Source organism: Cherax quadricarinatus, chromosome 39 (genome assembly GCF_038502225.1).
Source record: "Cherax quadricarinatus isolate ZL_2023a chromosome 39, ASM3850222v1, whole genome shotgun sequence".
Taxonomy (NCBI): domain Eukaryota; kingdom Metazoa; phylum Arthropoda; class Malacostraca; order Decapoda; family Parastacidae; genus Cherax; species Cherax quadricarinatus.
The window spans coordinates 18803581-18825639 of NC_091330.1; the positions used below are offsets into that span (position 1 = coordinate 18803581).

Here is a 22059-nt window from a genome sequence, read left to right on the forward strand (position 1 = left end):
GATACCCAGATGTTGCACATGTGTCTTAATTTCATCTTGTCGGTATTGTATACCATTCTTGCACAACCATAGAATTGATGAAGGAAAAAATGTGAGTCGTGCGTTGAGGTATCTGTGGAGACAAAAAAGACGTTATCCATGGAAGCAAAACGGATTGTATAAAAGTATAGTGGTACCAACACTTATATGGGCGTGAAGCTTGGGTTGTAAATGCTGTAGCGAGGAGGTGGCTGGAGGCAGTGGAGATGTCCTGTCTAAGGGCAATGTGTGGTATAAATATTATGCAGAGAATTTTTTATTTTATTTTATTATCACACTGGCCGATTCCCACCAAGGCAGGGTGGCCCGAAAAAGAAAAACTTGCACCATCATTCACTCCATCACTGTCTTGCCAGAAGGGTGCTTTACACTACAGTTTTTAAACTGCAACATTAACACCCCTCCTTCAGAGAATTTGTAGTGTGGAAATTAGGAGGTGTGGAGTTGCTAAAAGTATTAGTCAGAGGGCTGAAGAGGGGTTATTGAGGTGGTTTGGTCATTTGGAGAGAATGGAACAAAGTACAATCACTGGGAGAACATATAAATCTGTTGGGGAAGGAAGGCGGGGTAGGGGGGCCGTCCTTGAAAAGGTTGGAGGGAGGGGGTAAAGGAGGTTTTGTGGGTGAGGGGCTTGGATTTCCAGCAAGCATGTTAGATAGGAGTGAATGGAGATGAATGGTTTTTGGGACCTTATGAGCTGTTGGAGTGTGAGCAGGGTAATGTTACGTGGAAATGAGATATTGGCAGTTTTGAGTGACTATCTAAACTGTTTTATCTGGGCGCCTCTGCAAAGACATTGATGTAATGTAAACACATAACAAGATAAAGGTTACATACCTTAATAAGACTTTTGAGTCTGCTATGATTTTGCCAAGCTTGTAAAGAGTTAAATTAGTTACTTAAAAGCAGCAGAGAATTCTTCAAATTTGAATCAGTCAGTCACAACCTCAGTTTGTTTTTAATAAATTTCATGGATGAAAATGCTTGTTCGCATCAGTACTTTGTTCCAAAATGACAGATATAACTCTGGAAATATTGCTGTGTAGGTATTCACTGCAATTTGTTTCTAGTTTTACTCTGTGAATATTTTTTTAACTGAAAACAGTGTGAAAGAAGATGACATTGTTAGGTAAGACACATATGCAACAGTTAGGTAGCTTTATTTCGAAACATTTCACCTACACAGTAGGCTTCTTCAGTCGAGTACAGAAAAGTTGATAGAAGCAGAAGAGACGTGAAGACGATGTAATCAGCCCATCACCCTTGAAGTTTTGAGGTGGTCACTCCCTCAGTCTGAAGGGTGATGGGCTGATTACATCATCTTCATGTCTCTTCTGCTCCTTTCAACTTTTCTGTACTCATCTGAGGAAGCCTACTGTGTAGGCGAAACATTTCGAAATAAAGCTACCTAACTGTTGCAAATGTGTCTTACCTAACGACCTGTCGGTATTTGATACCATTTTAATATTCAAGATGACATTCACTAAAAGATGTGCATGAAATAAAATCACTAAAAATGATTGCTAGGTTTTAGATTTATTGTTGGTAAAACTCATTTCTAGCTGTAAGTTACTTGAATTTGTTATAAATTTTTTCTATAAATTGGTCAATACTTTTTGTATGAGTGCACTTGCTTGTTTATTATCACTGGGGTGCAATGCATCACTTATAATCATTCAGTGCACCACTTTTGGCACATGCACCATAGGTTGACCATCCCTAAACTAGAGAATGCTGCTTCTGATCAGCTTCAAATCTCTAACTTTGGGCTGTGTAGGTGTCAGTGTTATTTGAAGAAGTTGGATAAATTGAAATGTTGATTTTCATGGAATAATTCGTGAATGTTTTTTTTCATTCAGCTTTAAACCTTCATCATTGATGCATCCTAATTGTATAATATACTGTAAACCATTTTATAGAAATAAAATTTATTTGTTTAGAAAAAGCAGTGAAGAGTTTTTACGAGGATAGTGAGGCTCAAGTTAGAGTACATAGGAAAGAGGGAAATTATTTCCCAGTAAAAGTAGGCCTTAGACAAGGATGTGTGATGTCACCGTGGTTGTTTAATATATTTATAGATGGGGTTGTAAGAGAAGTAAATGCGAGGGTCTTGGCAAGAGGCGTGGAGTTAAAATATAAAGAATCACACATAAAGTGGGAGTTGTCACAGTTGCTCTTTGCTGATGACACTGTGCTCTTGGGAGATTCTGAAGAGAAGTTGCAGAGATTGGTGGATGAATTTGGTAGGGTGTGCAAAAGAAGAAAATTAAAAGTGAATACAGGAAAGAGTAAGTTTATGAGGATAACAAAAATATAAGGTGATGAAAGATTGGATATCAGATTGGAGGGAGAGAGTATGGAGGAGGTGAATGTATTCAGATATTTGGGAGTGGACGTGTCAGCGGATGGGTCTATGAAGGATGAGGTGAATCATAGAATTGATGAGGGGAAAAGGGTGAGTGGTGCACTTAGGAGTCTGTGGAGACGAAGAACTTTGTCCTTGGAGGCAAAGACGGGAATGTATGAGAGTATAGTTTTACCAACGCTCTTATATGGGTGTGAAGCATGGGTGATGAATGTTGCAGCGAGGAGAAGGCTGGAGGCAGTGGCGATGTCATGTCTGAGGGCAATGTGTGGTGTGAATATTATGCAGAGAATTCGTAGTTTGGAAGTTAGGAGGAGGTGCGGGATTACCAAAACTGTTGTCCAGAGGGCTGAGGAAGGGTTGTTGAGGTGGTTCGGACATGTAGAGAGAATGGAGCGAAACAGAATGACTTCAAGAGTGTATCAGTCTGTAGCGGATGGAAGGCGGGGTAGGGGTCGGCCTAGGAAAGGTTGGAGGGAGGGGGTAAAGGAGGTTTTGTGTGCGAGGGGCTTGGACTTCCAGCAGGCGTGCGTGAGCGTGTTTGATAGGAGTGAATGGAGACGAATTGTTTTTAATACTTGACGTGCTGTTGGAGTGTGAGCAAAGTAACATTTATGAAGGGGTTCAGGGAAACCGGCAGGCCGGACTTGAGTCCTGGAGATGGGAAGTACAGTGCCTGCACTCTGAAGGAGGGGTGTTAGTGTTGCAGTTTAAAAACTGTAGTGTAAAGCACCCTTCTGGCAAGACAGTGATGGAGTGAATGATGGTGAAAGTTTTTCTTTTTCAGGCCACCCTGCCTTGGTGGGAATCGGCCAGTGTGATAATAAAAAAAATAAAAAAAAAAGCTCTGGATTTTTATTGGACTGTGTAGTTGCCAATTTGCAAAATTTTACTTTAACCCTTAAACTGTCTACACGTAGATATACGTTCATGTGCAGTGGGCTCCGAACATAGATCAACGTTTTATTTTTCATTCCTTCAAATTTGGTGCAATAGGCCTGAGTCGCCTAGACATAAAAGAATGGGTATTTATGTATTTGGCTGGCTAGCTGGCTGGTTTTGGCTGTCTCTGTCTGTATCTCTGTCTATATATCTGTCTATATCTCTGTCTCTCTGTCTATATCATTGTCTGTTTGTATCTATCTCACATGTACTCATAAATACAGTTATTATACATAGTGTAAATTACCTAGGATAACCCAACAATTCCAGGCCAAGTGCTATACAGTGTTTGTAGACATAAGACATAAATAAAGATGACGCAAATAATGGCAGTGTCACTTGCTCAGCAATCAGGGAGCGGCACATAAACCACAAACCAACAGGTTTACTAGCCTCTCCCTGAGACAGAGACAAGTAGATGGAAAGACAGACACACAGGCAGACAGATAAACAGAACTAGACAGACAGATAAGCAGAGCTAGGCAGACAGCTGTACAGATAGACAGACAGACTCACAAACAGACATACAGAGATATGTTTGTGTGCAAGAGTAAAAACATATAAAGGCAAGGTTCCCCCCTCCAGCAGCCCACATTCATCAAATGCCACTTGTTATCTGACGTTTGTCAGAACACCATTATTCAAGGAGTTCATGTTATACTCCAGGCACACACACAAGACAGATAAGCTGAACTGGACAGACAGATCAGCAGAGCTAGGCAGACAGACAGACAGATAGATGTACAGATAGACAGATAGATGTACAGATAGACAGATAGATGTACAGATAGACAGATATACAGATAGACAGACAGATAGGCAGACAGACTGACACAGACATACAAAGACATGTTTGTGTGCAAGAGTATAAACATATAAAGGCAAGGTTCCCTCCAGCAGGGCACATTCATCAAATGTCACTTATCTGACCCTTGTCATAACACCATGCTTTAACGAGTTTCATACTCCAGCGTGTCTAAAGTATTGCTGGGACCTATAAATACTTTGTATATATTTCTAGACAATAGTAAATGACCAGGGCAGGTGAAAATATTCACCTGTCAGTGTGATTCTTACAATTTATGTACTATTTCAGCACATAATATTAGTGTCAGAACAAAGATTTGCTGTGAAATCACAAGACCTATTATAAATTGTAATTATCATAACATAAAAATTATATAAATTAAAATAAAAAAGAGAAATAAAGGTAAATCGGCAACACTTCTGCAAGCGGCGGGTGTCGATGTTGCCATCAGGTGAGCATCCAGAGCCAATTTCACGGTCTTATATCTCGGTAAGTACCGGTCCTAATTTTTTTTTTGTCTTATACCACACAGAAAATAGCCCTCTTTAATTTAAAACCAAAAAACGATTTTTTTATTTTTCAAAATATTCGGAGCACCACACAGGTGAATGTAGATCTACGTTTGAACAGTTTAAGGGTTAATCCCCTTAGTTATTCTTGTATGGTAGGTCATAGAAAGCATGCAAATTTCAGTTTTTTTGGATTGTTTCTTAGAGGATAGTAGAGAATTTGAGATGGTATTTAACCGAAGGAAAACTGAGAAATATTGATTTCTGACATGTTTATGGTGATTTTAAATTTCTTGGTTAATGATCCCTTAAATTTAATATTTTTGTACTGCTCTTATCATACAGCAGTTATATACTCAGGCACAGTTTTATTAAATTCTTCCTAGGTTTTCTGTTTATAACTTGAAACACCTCATCCAGTCGATTTCAGATTGTCATTGCAGGTTAACTATAACTAGGAAAAGGTTCATAGAACTGTTGGTATGGGCAGGTACCTGCTTGTCAGTTTTATGAACCATTCCTGAATTTGGTTTCTACATGATAACTTTAGAAAGCCTCTTCTGAGTGGCATCAAATTTTCATTACTGGTATATCCTTCTTGGAAGAAAGTTTGGATTGTTATTGGAATGTGTAGGTGCCATTTTATGAATTTTGTTTTTATAATTGTGCATTTTTCTGTGAAATAACTTTAGTACATATTCCTCTTCCAAACAGTTTCAATTTTTGAATGGCTTATACATTTTATGAAACAGATTGATACTTATTTCACTAGAATGCCTTCCATTCTATCAACTGAACACAAGAAATTGCCCATTCAACTATTGTAACACAGAAGTCAGTATTTTGGCCAATTTTACACAAAATTAAAAAAATACCAATTTAAAAATAGTCTAAAAATAAACAACGTAGACATTCCTGGCACTAAAACATTTCCACTGTTCATTAATCACATCCCCAGGCCTCTCCTATATTACATTTGCCTTCCATTTTGAATTCATAATCACACAAAAATAGGAAATATATACTAGTTCTCAAATATGCAATAAAATATAACCTAGAATGATTGGTTAAGGTTTATGGTGCCTCTGAAATTGAATCAGACCTATTAAAATCACATAAAACAGATTGAAGGGTGTAGGGGCCATACCCATTCTCAGGAAAATTGGAAAAAAATATAATATATCCATTACTTTGAGCTCAATTTCAACCAAGAAAAAGCCATAAAAACCATCCAAGAAAATACCCCAGAGTCACTAATTTAAACCATACACACATTCAGAATTATACTTTTTCCATCATGCACCGTGTGGGGCAGGATTTTTTTTATACTGTACACATTCACTGTACAGACCCATTCTCTCGTATCTAGGCCAAAATTTACTTCTCGGAGCTTATCTGAGTGATCTGAGCTCATGACATAGAACTATGTAAGGGACCCAGGCTTCAGTGACGTAGTTCTACATAAACACTGAAAGGGTTAGTTGCCAGTTGTCAGAGGCACCTGTGTGTGCATCCATCCACTTGACTAGGTTGTTAACAAATGGAGGAAAGAGAAGAAGTAAAGAACTGAATCCACTTTGGCATACAACAAACTTTATTATATATTTTCCATTACTTTTACCCTACATTTTAGTATTAACTACAAGTTGATTACCTTTATTTGTTCCAGTCTCATTAGTTCTACCTCACATGAACTCGTGGACTAAAGGTTGTTCCTGTGTTTATCTCACTTCACTTTTTGGGACTGGAATGAACGTGTTGGTTACTGTTTCGTGTATCTATGTAAAGTATACCATTGTATTCTGTCATAAACTGCTGAGCTTGGCTTCTCACTGCATTCTAGCTAAAGAACTCTTTTATTCTTTTATGGTTACCTTTCTTGTAGCCCTCTTTCTGGTCTATCCCACTTCCGAGTATGTTTGCAAGTTTAGTCTTAAAATATAAAATATTAAAAAAACTTTTTAACAAAAGTATTCACAATGTATTGTATTTCAGACAGTGTTTTTCGAAGTTTTGAGCGTCCCTGTCCACGTTCTAAGAAGCGCTCACTCAACCCTGTGGTAAGACTATGCTTTAGTAGTATAAATTGTGCTGAGATGCAATGAGAAAGTAAAGGAAAACAAATTTTATTTAAAAAAAAAAAACTTTAGATAGTCACAAATACAAATAGTTACAAATACAGTATTTATAAGAAGGTACCAACTACAGAATCTCCTCATTTAATGACGGAGTTCTGTTCCTAAGACTACGTCAGTAAATGAATTTGTCACTAAACAAGGAGCATACTACAGGTCCACATCCCTTTATCCGAAACCCTTGGGGCCATTAGTGTTTCGAATTTCAGAATGAAGGTGGGGTCTAGGGCAGCACCCCATAATCAAACATTTGGACCTCATTTTTTTCTCTTGTCCGATTTCTTTCATTTTTGGTGTACAAGAAGAAATGTTCACTCTCCTTATTTTCTGTAAGTTTCATTATGATAACCAAAAAAAACAAGTGAGAAAAAAAATATTTACTGAAAATTTTATTTGGCATGATCCCCGGCCTAAATGGCACTACAAAAAGTTGTTTTGGGACTTGCTACCCATGAAATAATGCTAATGCGAATTTTGGACGTTGGGAAATCCCGTAAATACGTAGTATCTTGTATATTTATTTTACAAAAAATAAATTTGCTAAGTTTTTGACATGTTGTAAAATATCTGCCCTTTACTCCCACACAAATTTCAAATATACTTCAGTAATAAAGGTTGGGCTTCATGAAATAAGTCAATAACTTATTTCAGAGATAATCGCCAGCCAGCCTTCCGTCTTAGGAAAAAAAAATTTTTCCAAGAGAATAGATTTTGTTTCAGTGTTTTCTTTATGAAACTAGTGATCTAGTGAAGTTAGCCTCTCCAAAACTCCATTTTCTCTTACTCAAGGCCAAAGAACATGTTATAGGAAGGAGGGGAAATGATTTTATATGTGATATTGCTGGTGTACACTTGCCATATTATGGCCTATTTTATTCATTCTAGAGTAGATAACGTGTCACTATGTTATTTATAGTGTTTATTATGTCATATTAAATCAAATGTGATAGATAAATAAGCCGTAGAGTTGATATTAGCATTATATTGAAAGTATTTTCTCCTGCCTCCCTGAGCAGGAATCCTGCTGACGTAATCTAATGTTCCCAGACCATTCCTGACTGTTTATAAGTCTACGTATTAGCTCTGCCCACTCTCATATGATGCCAAATCGTCGATTATTATATTAGAAATAATAATCCAAGGTATAGCACCAAAAAAAAAAAGAAAAAGGAAAAAATTCCTAAAAAATTACAGGATGTGAGAAGTCATGTTGCCCAGTGGAGATGTCACCATACATGATATAAATGACTGTAATTCCTTGTAGGATCATCATAGAACATTGATTCTTGTACCATTGTGTTGCCAGTGAGTTAAGCTATTTTTCTATACCATATTCTTCAGTAAGACGCTGCACTGATACACAATGATCAAGCTTCTGCAATTACTATACTTTCTGCATTATTGATAATGTCAGATGCTTCCTTTTCTTTTTCTCACTGTTACCCATAGGGGTATCTTCAGCTCCTTTTAACATTTTCAGAGTGAAATTAAAGTCACAAAATAAAAAGCAAAAACAAAATATCAGTGAACAGCAGACGCACGTGTGAAAACTACAAATGCTCAGACACAACTGACGCCTGCCACTCTGGCTGTCAGTGACTGACGCTCCACATTCCACGAAAAAACTTTGGTTTTTGGAACTTTTTGAATTTTAGAATTTCGGATAAAGGGATGTGGACCTGTATAATGGTAGTGGGTTTGTGTCAACCATCTTTGACATTGTTTTAATGTGGTCACCTTTGCACCATTTATAACATTTTTAGTATATTTTTAAATGTTTATACAGTAGTGTGCTGTATACAGCTGGGTCACGCTTTATGGCACTTTGCCTTACGGCATTCCGCTAATACAGCAATTTCAAATCATGACAAAAACTCTTTACAATGCAATTGATCTTTCTAATACAGCATGCCCCACCCAGTTTGTTTACATTCTCTGTGAGCATATCTCACCATTATGTTTGGAAACTTTCCAAAATTTCAAGTGTTTTCAAGTTATTGCATATTTTACATGTACTCTGATAATTATACTTATGTGTACCTGTACTTAAATAAACTTATACACTGTGCTGGCTTGCAGGTACACATTAAAATCACTAAGAATGTCCCTCTAGTCTTACTGCCATAGTAATAATACTAATACATAATAATAATCATTCTTGGGCACATTAAATGTCTTATTTTATGTTAATATAGACATTTTCATTAATCTATCTTTGATATTTTCTTAAAAATTATATAAGAAAGACGTTGCATAACAAATAAACACGCTATGTTTGTTTATGAGGTGTGGTAGCCGGCCGGAGGGATAACATTGCGTTTTCTCTGGTCCAGCATCAGAAAAAACTTGTATGAATCTGCGTTTGGCAATGATTTTGTTTACAATTCTCAGCATGAATTATTCATTACTTCTTTCTTCGTTTATGATGGCATCTAAAGGTAGTTGTTAGAAATGATTAAACTTAGTGAACATGGTATGTCGATGGTAATAATATGGCTTTGGGCCACATTAAATATCGTTTAGCTATGTAGACCAGGCTACCTACCGGCTACCTGCATCTACCAGCTACCTGAACCTGACTTCCTACAGATAAATACTACTCACCTCTCATCTTACATTAAGACTACACATATTTTAAGGTAAATAATGAGTGTACTGTATGTGTATTTTATCTCTCTGGGCTGCTTTAACCCTTTGACTGTCGCGGCCGTATATATACGTCTTACGAGGTACCGTGTTTGACGTATATATACTGTACTCATAAATTCTAGCGGCTTCAAATCAAGCAGGAGAAAGCTGGTAGGCCCACATGTGAGAGAATGGGTCTGTGTGGTTAGTGTGCACCATATAAAAAAAATCCTGGAGCATGCAGTGCATAACGAGAAAAAAAAAACTCAGACCGTTTTTTTTTTAATTAAAATGCCGACTTTGTGGTCTATTTTCGTATAGTATTTATGGGTGTATTCTCGTTTTCTTGGTCTCATTTGATAGAATGGAAAACATATTATAGAAATGGAGGTGATTTTGATTGATTTTACTATAAAAAGAACCTAGAAATTGAGCTCAAAGTAGGGGAAATGTTTGATTTTTGCCAATGTTCAAAAGTAAACAAATGATGCCATTGTCCAATAAATGTCCAACTAGCCATTCTGATATGCAGCCATGAATGGGTTGATGTTATTTATACAATTATTACAGTATTGCAGTAGTCTGCATAATAGTAAGTCTTCTATTTTTTGTTTGAATAAAAATTCAAAATAGAAAGCAAGAGTAATATCAGAGGGGCCTGGAGACATGACTGATGAACAAAGAAAATGTTATTTTAGAGCCAGGAATGTCGGCATTGTTTATTCTGGACCTTATTTTGAAATTGTCATATTTTTTAGTTTTCGTGAAATTGGCCAAATTGCAAATTTCTGACCACATTATTGGGTAGTTGAAATCAGTAAATGGGCAGTTTCTTGTACTCAATCGATAGAAAAAATGGAGTTCTAAAGAAATAGCTATGAGTTTGGTCGACTGGAACAACGGAATTAGCCGAAAATAGGGCTCAAAGTGGGCAAAATCGCCGATTTGTAAATATCGCCGTGGTCGCTAACTTCGCGAGAGCATAATTCCGTCAGTTTTCCATCAAATTTCGTTTTTTTGGTGTCATTACAATCGGGAAAAGATTCTCTATCATTTCATGAGAAAAAATAATTTTTTTTTTGTTTTTTAAATTTTGCGACACCAGGAGACACCTCAGGATTGGGGGTTGCAACAGTCAAGGGGTTAAATATCGTATATTAATTAAGTTTGAGATGGGGAGCCAGGGCTATCTACACCTGACTTACTACAAATACTCTCGCCTTTCACCCTACATTAAGACTACAAATATTGTAAGGTAAGTAATGAATGTACTGTGTATGTATTTTACTTTTTATTGTGTTTTTTAATGCCTAGTTCTATTACTAACTTAATATAAGTTAGTGTAAACTCATTGTTTGGCATTTATATGAATTTATAAGTGGAAAAAATGGCGTTCTGCTTTCCAGCAGTAGCCTGGAACCTAACCTGCCATATAAGTGGGGCCCTACTGTATTGTCATCAACAGAATAGAGGAAATTAGCACTATTTTTATTATTATTGACACATCTGCTGATTCCCACCAAGGCAGGGTGGCCCGAAAAAGAAAAACTTTCATCATCATTCACTCCATCTCTAATATACATTATTTAGGTATGCATACTGGTCAGAGAGCCCATCGTTAGTCTGAGTCATCGGTAAATGAGTACATCGCTAAGTGAGAAGAGGCTGTATTGGGAGAGTCACTGATTATTCAGAGCCTTGTGGGCATGTTAAAATTGTGACTTATTATTAGAACTATAATCAGTAAGATAAAAGTAACAAAGAAAAAACATAGGTAAGGTTTGGATGGCTTGAAAGCTAGGACTGATATATATTAATATGTAGAGATAGTAGGCTAAATTAGAATGTCAATTTTGGTTACAAGTCGAGCTTCTTATCAGATTGCTGGAAAAAGAAGTAAAGCTGATTATAAGATTAATGTAGTGTATAGCATATTATAATTAGCATGTTCTTAGCTTATGTATTTCTTATTACTAACACATCCTTAAAATTATGCAGGTTGGAAAAACAGCATCCCCTACCAGCAGCAAACTTAAGTCAACAACTGGAGTTTTTGGGGTATTGCAAACAAAAAGTGATGAATCGTCGCCTATTGATTCATCTGCCCGGCTACCATCTCACTTGGCACATTTACGGCAGTCTTCTTCCTCCAGTGAACGAGCTATTGTGCCAGAGGAGGAACCAAAACCCGGACCTTCTAAAGTTAAAGTGTCACCAACGACCATAAAGTTCAATGTAATTCCAGGAAAGCGAAAATTGGGAAAAAATGTTATCAGGTTAAAAAAAAAGGTGAGACTACTGAATACAGCAATTACCAGTATTAAAATTAATATATTTTTGTCATATTTAGCTTGAGGTAATTTAACATTGAATCAGAAAATTTGAAATATCCTCACTGCTGCTTTACAGACTTTTTTTTTTTTTTTTTTTTTTTTTTTTTTTTTTTTTTTTTTTTTTTTTTTTTTAGGAAGTGAAGTATGTTGATGTGGAGGGCAACCATGAAGAGCGCAACTCTTTTGTACACAATGAGCTAGAAAGGATGCGAAGACGAGTTATACGCCACCTGTTTATTAATCTCCAACTCTGTGTTGCTTCTGTACCATCTAGTCCTCTAATGGGTGAAACAGCATCTCAACCAAAGATTACCATCCTAAATGCAGTAAGTTATCTGTGAAACTGAGAGTTTACATGCGCTATAAACTATAGTGATCTACACTGGCTAGTTTCTTTCTATAATGGGGAGGGATATAACTCAGTAAATATACCATGAGCTCACCAAATGTGTTTCCCATACATGGCCCCTCAAGGGGAAATAGCAGTGCTGAAATACACAACAAGACATGCTCTGAGTTGAAGGGCATGAGCTATGAGGAGAGGTTAATGGAGTGGAATCTATTGATGTTGGTTGATAGAACCAGGGAAGATATGATAATATATAAATTACTCAGTGGCATTGATAACATAGACAGAGACAAACTGTTTGAGATGTGAGAAATGGAAACTTGAGGACACTGCTGAAAGTTAAAAAATCGAGATGGGCTACAAAGGAGGTCTGGAAGTGTTTCTTCAATCTCAGGATACTTGGAAGGTGAAATGGTCTTTGTGAGGAAATAGTGGAGACATGCTCCATACATAGACTGAAGAACAGGTATGATAGGGTTCGCGAAGCTAGGAGGGAGTAAATCTAGCAAGCGTCAAATTGAGACGCATTGCCAAGTTAATACATATAGGTGAGCACGTATGTACACAGGGCAGGGGTCATCTTAGGAGAGGATGGAAGAAGAGGTAAAGAAGGTTTTGTGTGCAGGGGTTCTTAGACGTCCAGCAGGCATGTATGAGCATGTTAGATAGGAGTGAGCGGAAGCAAATAGTTTTTTGGGCCCTGATGAGCTGTTGAGTGTGAGCAGGGTGATATTTTGTGAAGAGATTCAGGGAAACCAGTTAGCTGGACTTGAGTCCTGGAAATGAGAAGTACAATGCCTATACTTCAACCCCTTAACTATCCAAACGTAGATCTACATTCTCTTGCCCAGCACTCCGAAGATTTAAATTTTTTTTTTTTTTTTTTTAATTAAAAGAGGACTTTTTTACATGTAATAATCTAAAAAAAACTTAGTATTTACAGAAATATAAAGCCGCAAAGTTGGCTCTTGTTGCTCACCTGATGGCAACATGAAGCACTGCCACTTGCAGAAGTGTTGCCGATATGCAGTAGACCGTTATTTAGCACGGGAGTTACGTTCCTGAAAATGCCGTGTTAGGTAAAATTGTGCTAAGTGAACTGAAGAACTTGTGGGAAAAATAAGGTTACATTCCTGGGAGCCCCCAAAAAACCAAACAACTTTTTTTTAGACAAACAGATCTTACAAAAATAAAAGTGAACATGTAATTGTAGTTCATTGTTGTGATATATTAACGCTTAAGACTACAAGTGCAATAGAAATAATAGTATTTCTTACCTTAAATTGTGGGTAATGGTGTGTGTGGATGATTGTAGAGAGAGTAGATGTGGATGGTGTGCCCCTACTGGGCTGAGGTGGATGGTTGTTGGTTGTCGACAGAAGTGGATGGTAAAGGTTCTGGTACTGAAGTTGATGGTTGTATTGGAGTGTGCATAAATTTTGTAATGGTTCTCTGGGCTGTTTTACCCTGCAATACATGATACAGCTGACGGTAAGGCATCATCAGCTGGTCTAGACCCTGTTTCAAAGCACTGCTTCTAGATTGGTCAGGGTCCTCTCCAGTGAAAAAGTCTGTAACTTTACCAGTAGTATGGAACTGCTCACTTAACTACTGCAGTGTTAACTGTTTTTCTTCAGGTTTTCTTCATCTTCTGTTATGTCCCTCCCTTGTATCTGTTCATCAAGCTCTGCTAACATTTCCTCTGGACTCCTGTCTTCATCATCATCAATCATCATCAATCATCATCAATCATCATCAATCATCATCAATCATCATCATCATCATCAATCATCATCATCAATCATCATCATCATCAATCATCATCAATCATCATCAATCATCATCAATCATCATCAATCATCATCAATCATCATCAGTCATCATCAGTCATCATCAGTCATCATCAGTCATCATCAGTCATCATCAGTCATCATCAGTCATCATCAATCATCATCAATCATCATCAATCATCATCAATCATCATCAATCATCATCAATCATCATCATCATCATCATCATCATCATCATCATCATCATCATCATCATCATCATCATCATCATCATCATCATCATCATCATCATCATCATCATCATCATCATCATCATCATCATCATCATCATCATCATCATCATCATCATCATCATCATCATCATCATCATCTTCTTCTTCTTCTTCTTCTTCTTCTTCTTCTTCTATTTCTTCTTCTTTTTCTTCTTCTTCTATTTCTTCTTCCTTTTCTATTTCTTCTTCTTCTTCTTCTTCTATTTCTTCTTCTTCTTCTTCTTCTTCTTCTTCTTCTGTTTCTTCTTCTTCTTCTTCTTCTTCTTCTATTTCTTCTTCTTCTATTTCTTCTTCTTCTTCTTCTTCTATTTCTTCTTCTTCTTCTATTTCTTCTTCTTCTTCTTCTTCTATTTCTTCTTCTATTTCTTCTTCTTCTTCTTCTATTTCTTCTTCTTCTTCTATTTCTTCTTCTTCTTCTTCTTCTTCTATTTCTTCTTCTTCTTCTTCTATTTCTTCTTCTTCTTCTTCTTCTTCTTCTTCTTCTATTTCTTCTTCTTCTATTTCTTCTTCTTCTTCTTCTATTTCTTCTTCTTCTTCTTCTATTTCTTCTTCTTCTTCTTCTTCTTCTTCTTCTTCTATTTCTTCTTCTATTTCTTCTTCTTCTTCTATTTCTTCTTCTATTTCTTCTTCTTCTTCTTCTATTTCTTCTTCTTCTTCTTCTATTTCTTCTTCTTCTTCTTCTATTTCTTCTTCTTCTTCTATTTCTTCTATTTCTTCTTCTATTTCTTCTTCTTCTTCTATTTCTTCTTCTTCTATTTCTTCTTCTTCTATTTCTTCTTCTTCTATTTCTTCTTCTTCTTCTTCTAAGAGCTCATTCACATCTTCTTCATTCATATCTTCAAAACCATCACCTGGTAATCTCCTTGCCAGCTGAACTCTCAAGCAAGGGAAAACCAGTGAAAGAATTAATCACAGAAGGCCATAACTTTCCCCAGCCTGCATTTAATGTTGATTGAGGCACTTCATTCCATGCACTTCTAGCATAGCTTATAGCATCTGCAATGTTAAATTTATTCATAACTTTTTTTGTGCAGTTAAACTTGAATGACTTAATAACTCCCCGATCCAGTGGTTGTATTAACCCTTTGACTGTCGCAGGCCCCTTTTATTTATTTATTTATTTATTTAAAAATTTGTGCACACATACAGAGGTACAAAAAATACAGAAAAGAGCAGTATGCCAAAGCCACTTATACTATGCATAGCATTACGGGCTGGCTTAAAATTAACTTAAGATGAACTAAGCAATGATGACATCGGTGATAAAACTTTAATGTAAACAGATTACTATAAAGCACAAGTGAGTATTACAAAGACAGGTCATATGGTTGTATGCATTGTTGTACATTCAGTAGAATGGAGTATTCTGTTAGGTAGTGTATTTAAAAAATAATAAAGTTAGATTGGGTTTTAGGTTTAACATTTATGTGATATAATTGTGAGAAACATTTAAGATATACAATTTATAAGGTTCAGTTATTCAGTATTTATTTGGTTTTGGGTGAGTAAGTGATCTTTGAGAAGAGACTTGAATTTATAAACAGGTAGTGTTTCTTTTATATTTACAGGTAATGAGTTCCAGATTTTAGGGCCTTTTATGTGCATTGAGTTTTTGCATAGTGTGAGATGGACACGAGGAACATCAAAGAGTGATCTGTGCCTTGTGTTATGGTCATGTGTTCTGTTGAGGTTGGCAAGGAGATGTTTGAGGGGAGGGTTAATATCAGAGTTAAGTGTTCTATGTATGTAACAGGTGCAGTAATAAGTATGAATGTTTTGTATGGTGAATAGGTTTAGTGTATTGAATATTGGTGGAGTGTGCTGCCTATAGTGAGAATTTGTTATCATTCTAACTGCAGCCTTTTGTTGGGTAATTAGTGGTCTGAGATGGTTACTTGTTGTTGAGCCCCATGCACAAATTCCATAGGTGAGATAGGGGTAAATAAGAGAGTGATATAGGGCCAGGAGGGCTGACTGTGGAGCATAGTACCGTATCTTCGATAGTATGCCTACAGTCTTGGAAATTTTCTTAGAAATTTGTTGTATATGTGTATGAAATTTGAGTCTATTATCAAGGTGGATTCCTAAGAATTTTCCCTCTGTTAGCTTTGTGATAGGTGATCCGTTTATCATTATGTTAAGAGGGACATCTGTAGCTCTGTTACCAAACTGAATGAAGTAGGTTTTGTCAATGTTTAGTGTAAGTTTGTTAGTCCTCATCCAGGTAGATATTTTCTGTAATTCTGTATTTACAGTATTGGCTAGCGTGACTGGGCTTGGGTGGGAGAAGACGTATGTAGTGTCATCTGCAAATAGTGTGGGTTTGAGTAATTGCGAAGCATTTGGTAGGTCATTTATGTATAGGAGAAAGAGAAGAGGGCCAAGGACACTTCCCTGTGGGACACCAACTGTAATTGGTTGTGCAGAAGAGTTTGCCCCATTTGCATACACATATTGGCTTCTGTTGCTGAGGTATGACTTGAGGTAGTTGAGGGAGTGCCCTCTTATACCATAGTGTGACAATTTTACGTGGAGCAAGTCATGGTTAACTGTATCAAAAGCTTTACGTAAGTCAATGAAGATCCCCAGTGGGACTTCTTTTTTCTCTATTGCAGTGTATATATGTTCTAGCATGTGTATAATAGCATCATTAGTATTTTTATTTGGCCTGAATCCAAATTGGCAGGGGTTGAGTATGTTTTGGGAGATAAGGTAGGAGTAGATTCGTTTATGAATTAATTTTTCGAAGATTTTTGAGAGAGGGTGTAAGTTGGATATTGGCCTATAGTTATTCAACTCTGTTTGGTCTCCTCCTTTGTGGATCGGGGTGACCCTTGCTATTTTGAGTACTGTGGGGAAGGTGGAGGATTCAATGGATTTGTTAAAGAGTGTTGCAATGATTGGTGATAGCACTTGTGACACTTTTTTGTATATAAAGGGTGGTAAGGTATTTAAATCTCCTGCCTTGTTTTTTAGCGTGTTGATAATAAGGGAGACTTCGTATGGGTTAGTCGGAGCTAGGAACAGTGTGTTCGGGTAGTTGCCAGTGAGGTAGTCATTTGGTGGGGTATCTGAGCTTGGGATTTTATTGGCAAGGTTTTGTCCTATAGTGGAGAAGAAGTCATTGAGTCTGTTTGCTGTTTCTGTTGGTGGGAGTTGGGGTTCATCTGATTTTGCTAATTTTATTTCGCTATTTCGTGATATCTTTTTTGTTCCTAGAATTTCTGATAGGGTTTTCCAGGTCTTTTTTATATCACCTCCTAAGTTGGATAATCTGTTCTCATAATACAATTTTTTTGCCCTTCTTATCAGGCTGGTTAGGATTGACGAGTAACGTTTTGTTTGGTCTCTGGTTATGTGACCCATTCTGTACTGTTTTTCATATTGGTGTTTTGTATTTATGGATTTGAGAATGCTGGGTGTTAACCAGGGACTGTTCAGTCTCTTAGCTGTCATCTGTTTAGTTTTTTTAGGGCAGTGCTTGTTATAGAGGTATTGGGTCTTTTTTAGAAAATTATTAATACATTCGTCAATATCTGTATAGATTTCTAGCTCAGTGTGCCAGTCAATGTTTGCTACTGCTGTTGTGAAGTTATTAATGGCTGCCTCATTGTGAAGTCTGAAGGTGACTTTAGTAGTGTCTTGGGGTAATTTACCAAGAGTTGTTATGAGAAAAGTAGGGTAGTGGTCTGTGGTATTATCTGTAATTATGCCTGATTTTAAAGGGGATATGGTGTTGGTCCAGATGTGGTCAAGTAGGGAAACACTAGTCTCTGTAACTCTTGTAGGTTTTGTTACTGTTGGTAGCAACATACAGTTACTCATTGTGTTTGTGAATTCAGTAACGTGTGGGTCCTGGTCTTGCAGGAGATTTATATTGAAGTCACCTGAGAGTAGTAAGTGATCTTTGTTCATACGTGCATCAGTTATCATACTTCCTAGGTTTTGACTAAATTGGCTAATGTTTGACTGTGGAACTCTGTAAATGTTTATCAATGTGAGAGGTTTTTGTAGGTATTTGGATTTGAATTTGGCTATTATATATTCCCCATGTTCATCCCTTGTGCAAGTATTAGTGATACATTCTAGTTGGTCTGAGTAGTATATGGCTGTGCCACCCCCTTGTTGGTCTGGCCTACAGTTGTGTATGGCTGTGTAACCAGGAATGGCATAGACATCTGTACTATCAGGCTTTAGCCAGGTTTCAGTTGGTGTAATGATGGACATATTGGCATGTAAGGAATTTAGTAATGCTATGAGGTCATCGTAATGCTTGCTTAAAGATCTGATATTGTAGTTAAAGATAGTTATGTTGTTGTTGGCACTGAGAAGTGCCTTTGATTGTTCTGCAGTGTAGTAATTACAGTAACTGTTTGAATCATTTAAGTCATTAAATAAGAGGTTGGTATCAGGATCAATGCTTGTAATCATAAGATTTGTAGTGAATCTATAGTTAGAATTAAGTATAAAACAAAGTAAATAGTCTTAAGCTAAAAAATAGCACCTGAATTATTTAACAAATGTAAAATAATGAGCTAAGGTAGTTTTGGAATATAATGGCAAAGTTGTGAACTTATTCTACTTTAGCACCTGAGAATAGCACCTTGATTATTTTAACAATTGTGAATGTATAAACTAGGGTAGTTATATAAAGCTAAAATAAAGGAGAAAATATATGAGGGACTAAAATTAAGTAATGGTAAACAAAGTTAAATGGACAGGTGGTCACTATGAAATAATATTGGTTTAGGAGTAAGATCTGATTTGTAATATTAAATAAATTGAGCAGTTTATTGCACAATAAAAGTAAAAAAAATGAGGTAGTTGGTACTAGCTAGCAAAAGATAGTTTTGGTACTTGCAAAAAAGTAATTGGAATATACACTAATTGCATACACAATAAAAAGTGACTAAAAAACAAGTAGTGATAAACAAAATTAAATGGACAGGTAAGAATAATGAATATTATTAATTTGGAGTAAGATTTGACTTGTAATTTAAAATTATGAGCAATTTATAGTAGTAAGAAAGAAGTATAGAGTATTGGAGGTATTTCATTAGCTAGTGATGAAAAATAATAAAAATAATAATGTACAATATAATAGTAACGTACACTATATGCACCACACGTATATATGTATTAAGGGCACTTATCTAATCTGTTACAAAAATGTCAGCTTTTCTAAGGAAGGTAGAGAAATCGTGTTCATTTGAGATAGTATATTGTTGTCCTGTTGATGTTTTCCTTACTAGTATTTTCCCATCTCGCGTGAAACACTGATGTATTTTGTTTTCCTGTTTAAGTTTTCTCAGCCTGAACAGAAGGTTTTGACGTTTTTTTGTTAGACACTCATTTATGTACACTCCATTTTTCATTGTAATTGCTGATTTAATTAAGTCCTTTCTTTTATCGTATGAATGAAGTCGGATCATTATACTGTGTTTACTTCCTGGTTTTCCTAGCAAACGTGTTTCTTTGATTTCATTGTTTTGCACGATGACTTGTACGTGGTTCTGTATTATCCTGATAGCAGTTTCTTTGCACTGTGCTTGTGTTATGTCACTAGGAATGTTTGGACTGTTTATTATAACTGCATCAGACAACTTATCTTGTTCAGTTTTGTCGTCTTGGAAATCAAGGTATTCATTTAGTCGAGTGTGCATGTTCTGATTCCAGTCCTTGATTGCTTCTTCAACCTTCATATTTATTGTTGTTATTTGCTCAGTGTGACTGGCTATAGCTGCTTTTAGAGTATTTTCTGTGTCAACACTTCCCGATGTAATCTTCTCTTCAAGGTTTTAGATCTTATTCTCGAGGTTGGTTATCTTGGATTCTCGTCGCTCGAGTGTTGCTTTGATATCTTTGATTTCATTTTCTAGAGCAACGATGTAGTCCTTGATATTGTCAGGAATAATCATACCTGAGTTATCATGGGTGAATCCTTTGAAGGGAGTGGAGTTGGAGGGGGAGTCAGCCATGTTTGTTGTTGCTGTTGTTGTTGTTCCTTGGGTGGCGGCGGAGAGAGGGGTTGATGATACACTGAAACTGTCATTCTATGTCGCAAAATATTCGAAAAAAAAAATATTTTTTCTTATGAAAATGTTAAGATTATTTTTCTGAGTGTTTTAGTCTAAAAAAAAATTTTTTGCCATCAGTACATACCGAGATATAGAGCTGTGAAGTTTGCAGAAAATGAGCCGTGTATGGCAACAGCAGCGACTGCCACTCGCCCAGTAAATTTTAGTTTACTTGTATTTGAAGGTTTTTTTGTTTTTTTCACTATTTTATTTTTTCACATAACTTATGTGGCCTGTGAAACCAAAGTAAGGTGCAATGTACATATATACACTCGTTGTATACAACACAATAAGCACACAAACATAATTATCAATATATTGTTTACAAAACTTGTTTACAAAAACAAACAATACAAAAACTTGTTTATTACTATTGTCCTATAATATATATACCAATGTACAGTCACTGAACATATTCCTAGAAGTTCTGCGGCTTGTGGAACTCTTTGAAACATGGTGACATACACAATGGTGTTTTACACTCCTCACACATAAAACATGGTGTCATACACAATGGTGTTTTACACTCCTCACACAAAACCAGTGTGTGCATTTTTGTGGACTTTTTTTTTATGTGCAAAGACAAAACACCTCCTCTGAGCAGTTTTCTGCAAAGTATTAGCAGGCAGTTGTGTTATGTAGTTTTTTTTTTTTTTTTTCAACAAGTCGGCCGTCTCCCACCGAGGCAGGGTGACCCAAAAAAGAAAGAAAATCCCCAAAAAGAAAATACTTTCATCATCATTCAACACTTTCACCACACTCACACATTATCACTGTTTTTGCAGAGGTGCTCAGAATACAACAGTTTAGAAGCATATACGTATAAAGATACACAACATATACCTCCAAACTGCCAATATCCCAAAACCCCTCCTTTAAAGTGCAGGCATTGTACTTCCCATTTCCAGGACTCAAGTCCGACTATATGAAAATAACCAGTTTCCCTGAATCCCTTCACTAAATATTACCATGCTCACACTCCAACAGATCGTCAGGTCCCAAGTATCATTCGTCTCCATTCACTCTTATCTAACACGCTCATGCACGCTTGCTGGAAGTCCAAGCCCCTCGCCCACAAAACCTCCTTTACCCCCTCTTTCCAACCCTTTCGAGGACGACCCCTACCCCTCCTTCCTTCCCCTATAGATTTATATGCTTTCCATGTCATTCTACTTTGATCCATTCTCTCTAAATGACCAAACCACCTCAACAACCCCTCTTCTGCCCTCTGACTAATACTTTTATTAACTCCACACGTTCTCCTAATTTCCACACTCCGAATTTTCTGCATAATATTTACACCACACATTGCCCTTAGACAGGACATCTCCACTGCCTCCAACCGTCTCCTCGCTGCTGCATTTACCACCCAAGCTTCACATCCATATAAGAGTGTTGGTACTACTATACTTTCATACATTCCCTTCTTTGCCTCCATAGATAATGTTTTTTGACTCCACATATACCTCAATGCACCACTCACCTTTTTTCCCTCATCAATTCTATGATTAACCTCATCCTTCATAAATCCATCTGCCGACACATCAACTCCCAAGTATCTGAAAACATTCACTTCTTCCATACTCCTCCTCCCCAATTTGATATCCAATTTTTCTTTATCTAAATCATTTGATACCCTCATCACCTTACTCTTTTCTATGTTCACTTTCAACTTTGTACCTTTACACACAATCTCAAACTCATCCACTAACCTTTGCAATTTTTCTTCAGAATCTCCCATAAGCACAGTATCATCAGCAAAAAGTAACTGTGTCAATTCCCATTTTGAATTTGATTCCTCATAATTTAACC

At 36.6% G+C, this 22059-nt stretch overlaps 1 protein-coding gene across 2 annotated transcripts in view; it reads left to right on the forward strand.

Moving 5' to 3' along the window:
• The window catches only part of LOC128696380 (uncharacterized), a 320039-nt gene that overhangs the window by 146273 nt on the left and 151707 nt on the right, over positions 1–22059 (forward strand). For both annotated transcript variants that reach the window (XR_011392930.1, XM_053787632.2), the window contains exons 11-13: positions 6659–6723; positions 11425–11715; positions 11894–12085. Coding sequence is in view for 1 of the 2 variants with exons in the window: in XM_053787632.2 (XP_053643607.2) it covers positions 6659–6723; positions 11425–11715; positions 11894–12085 (548 nt within the window). In the remaining variant the exon portion in view is untranslated. The remainder of the gene's footprint in view (positions 1–6658; positions 6724–11424; positions 11716–11893; positions 12086–22059) is intronic.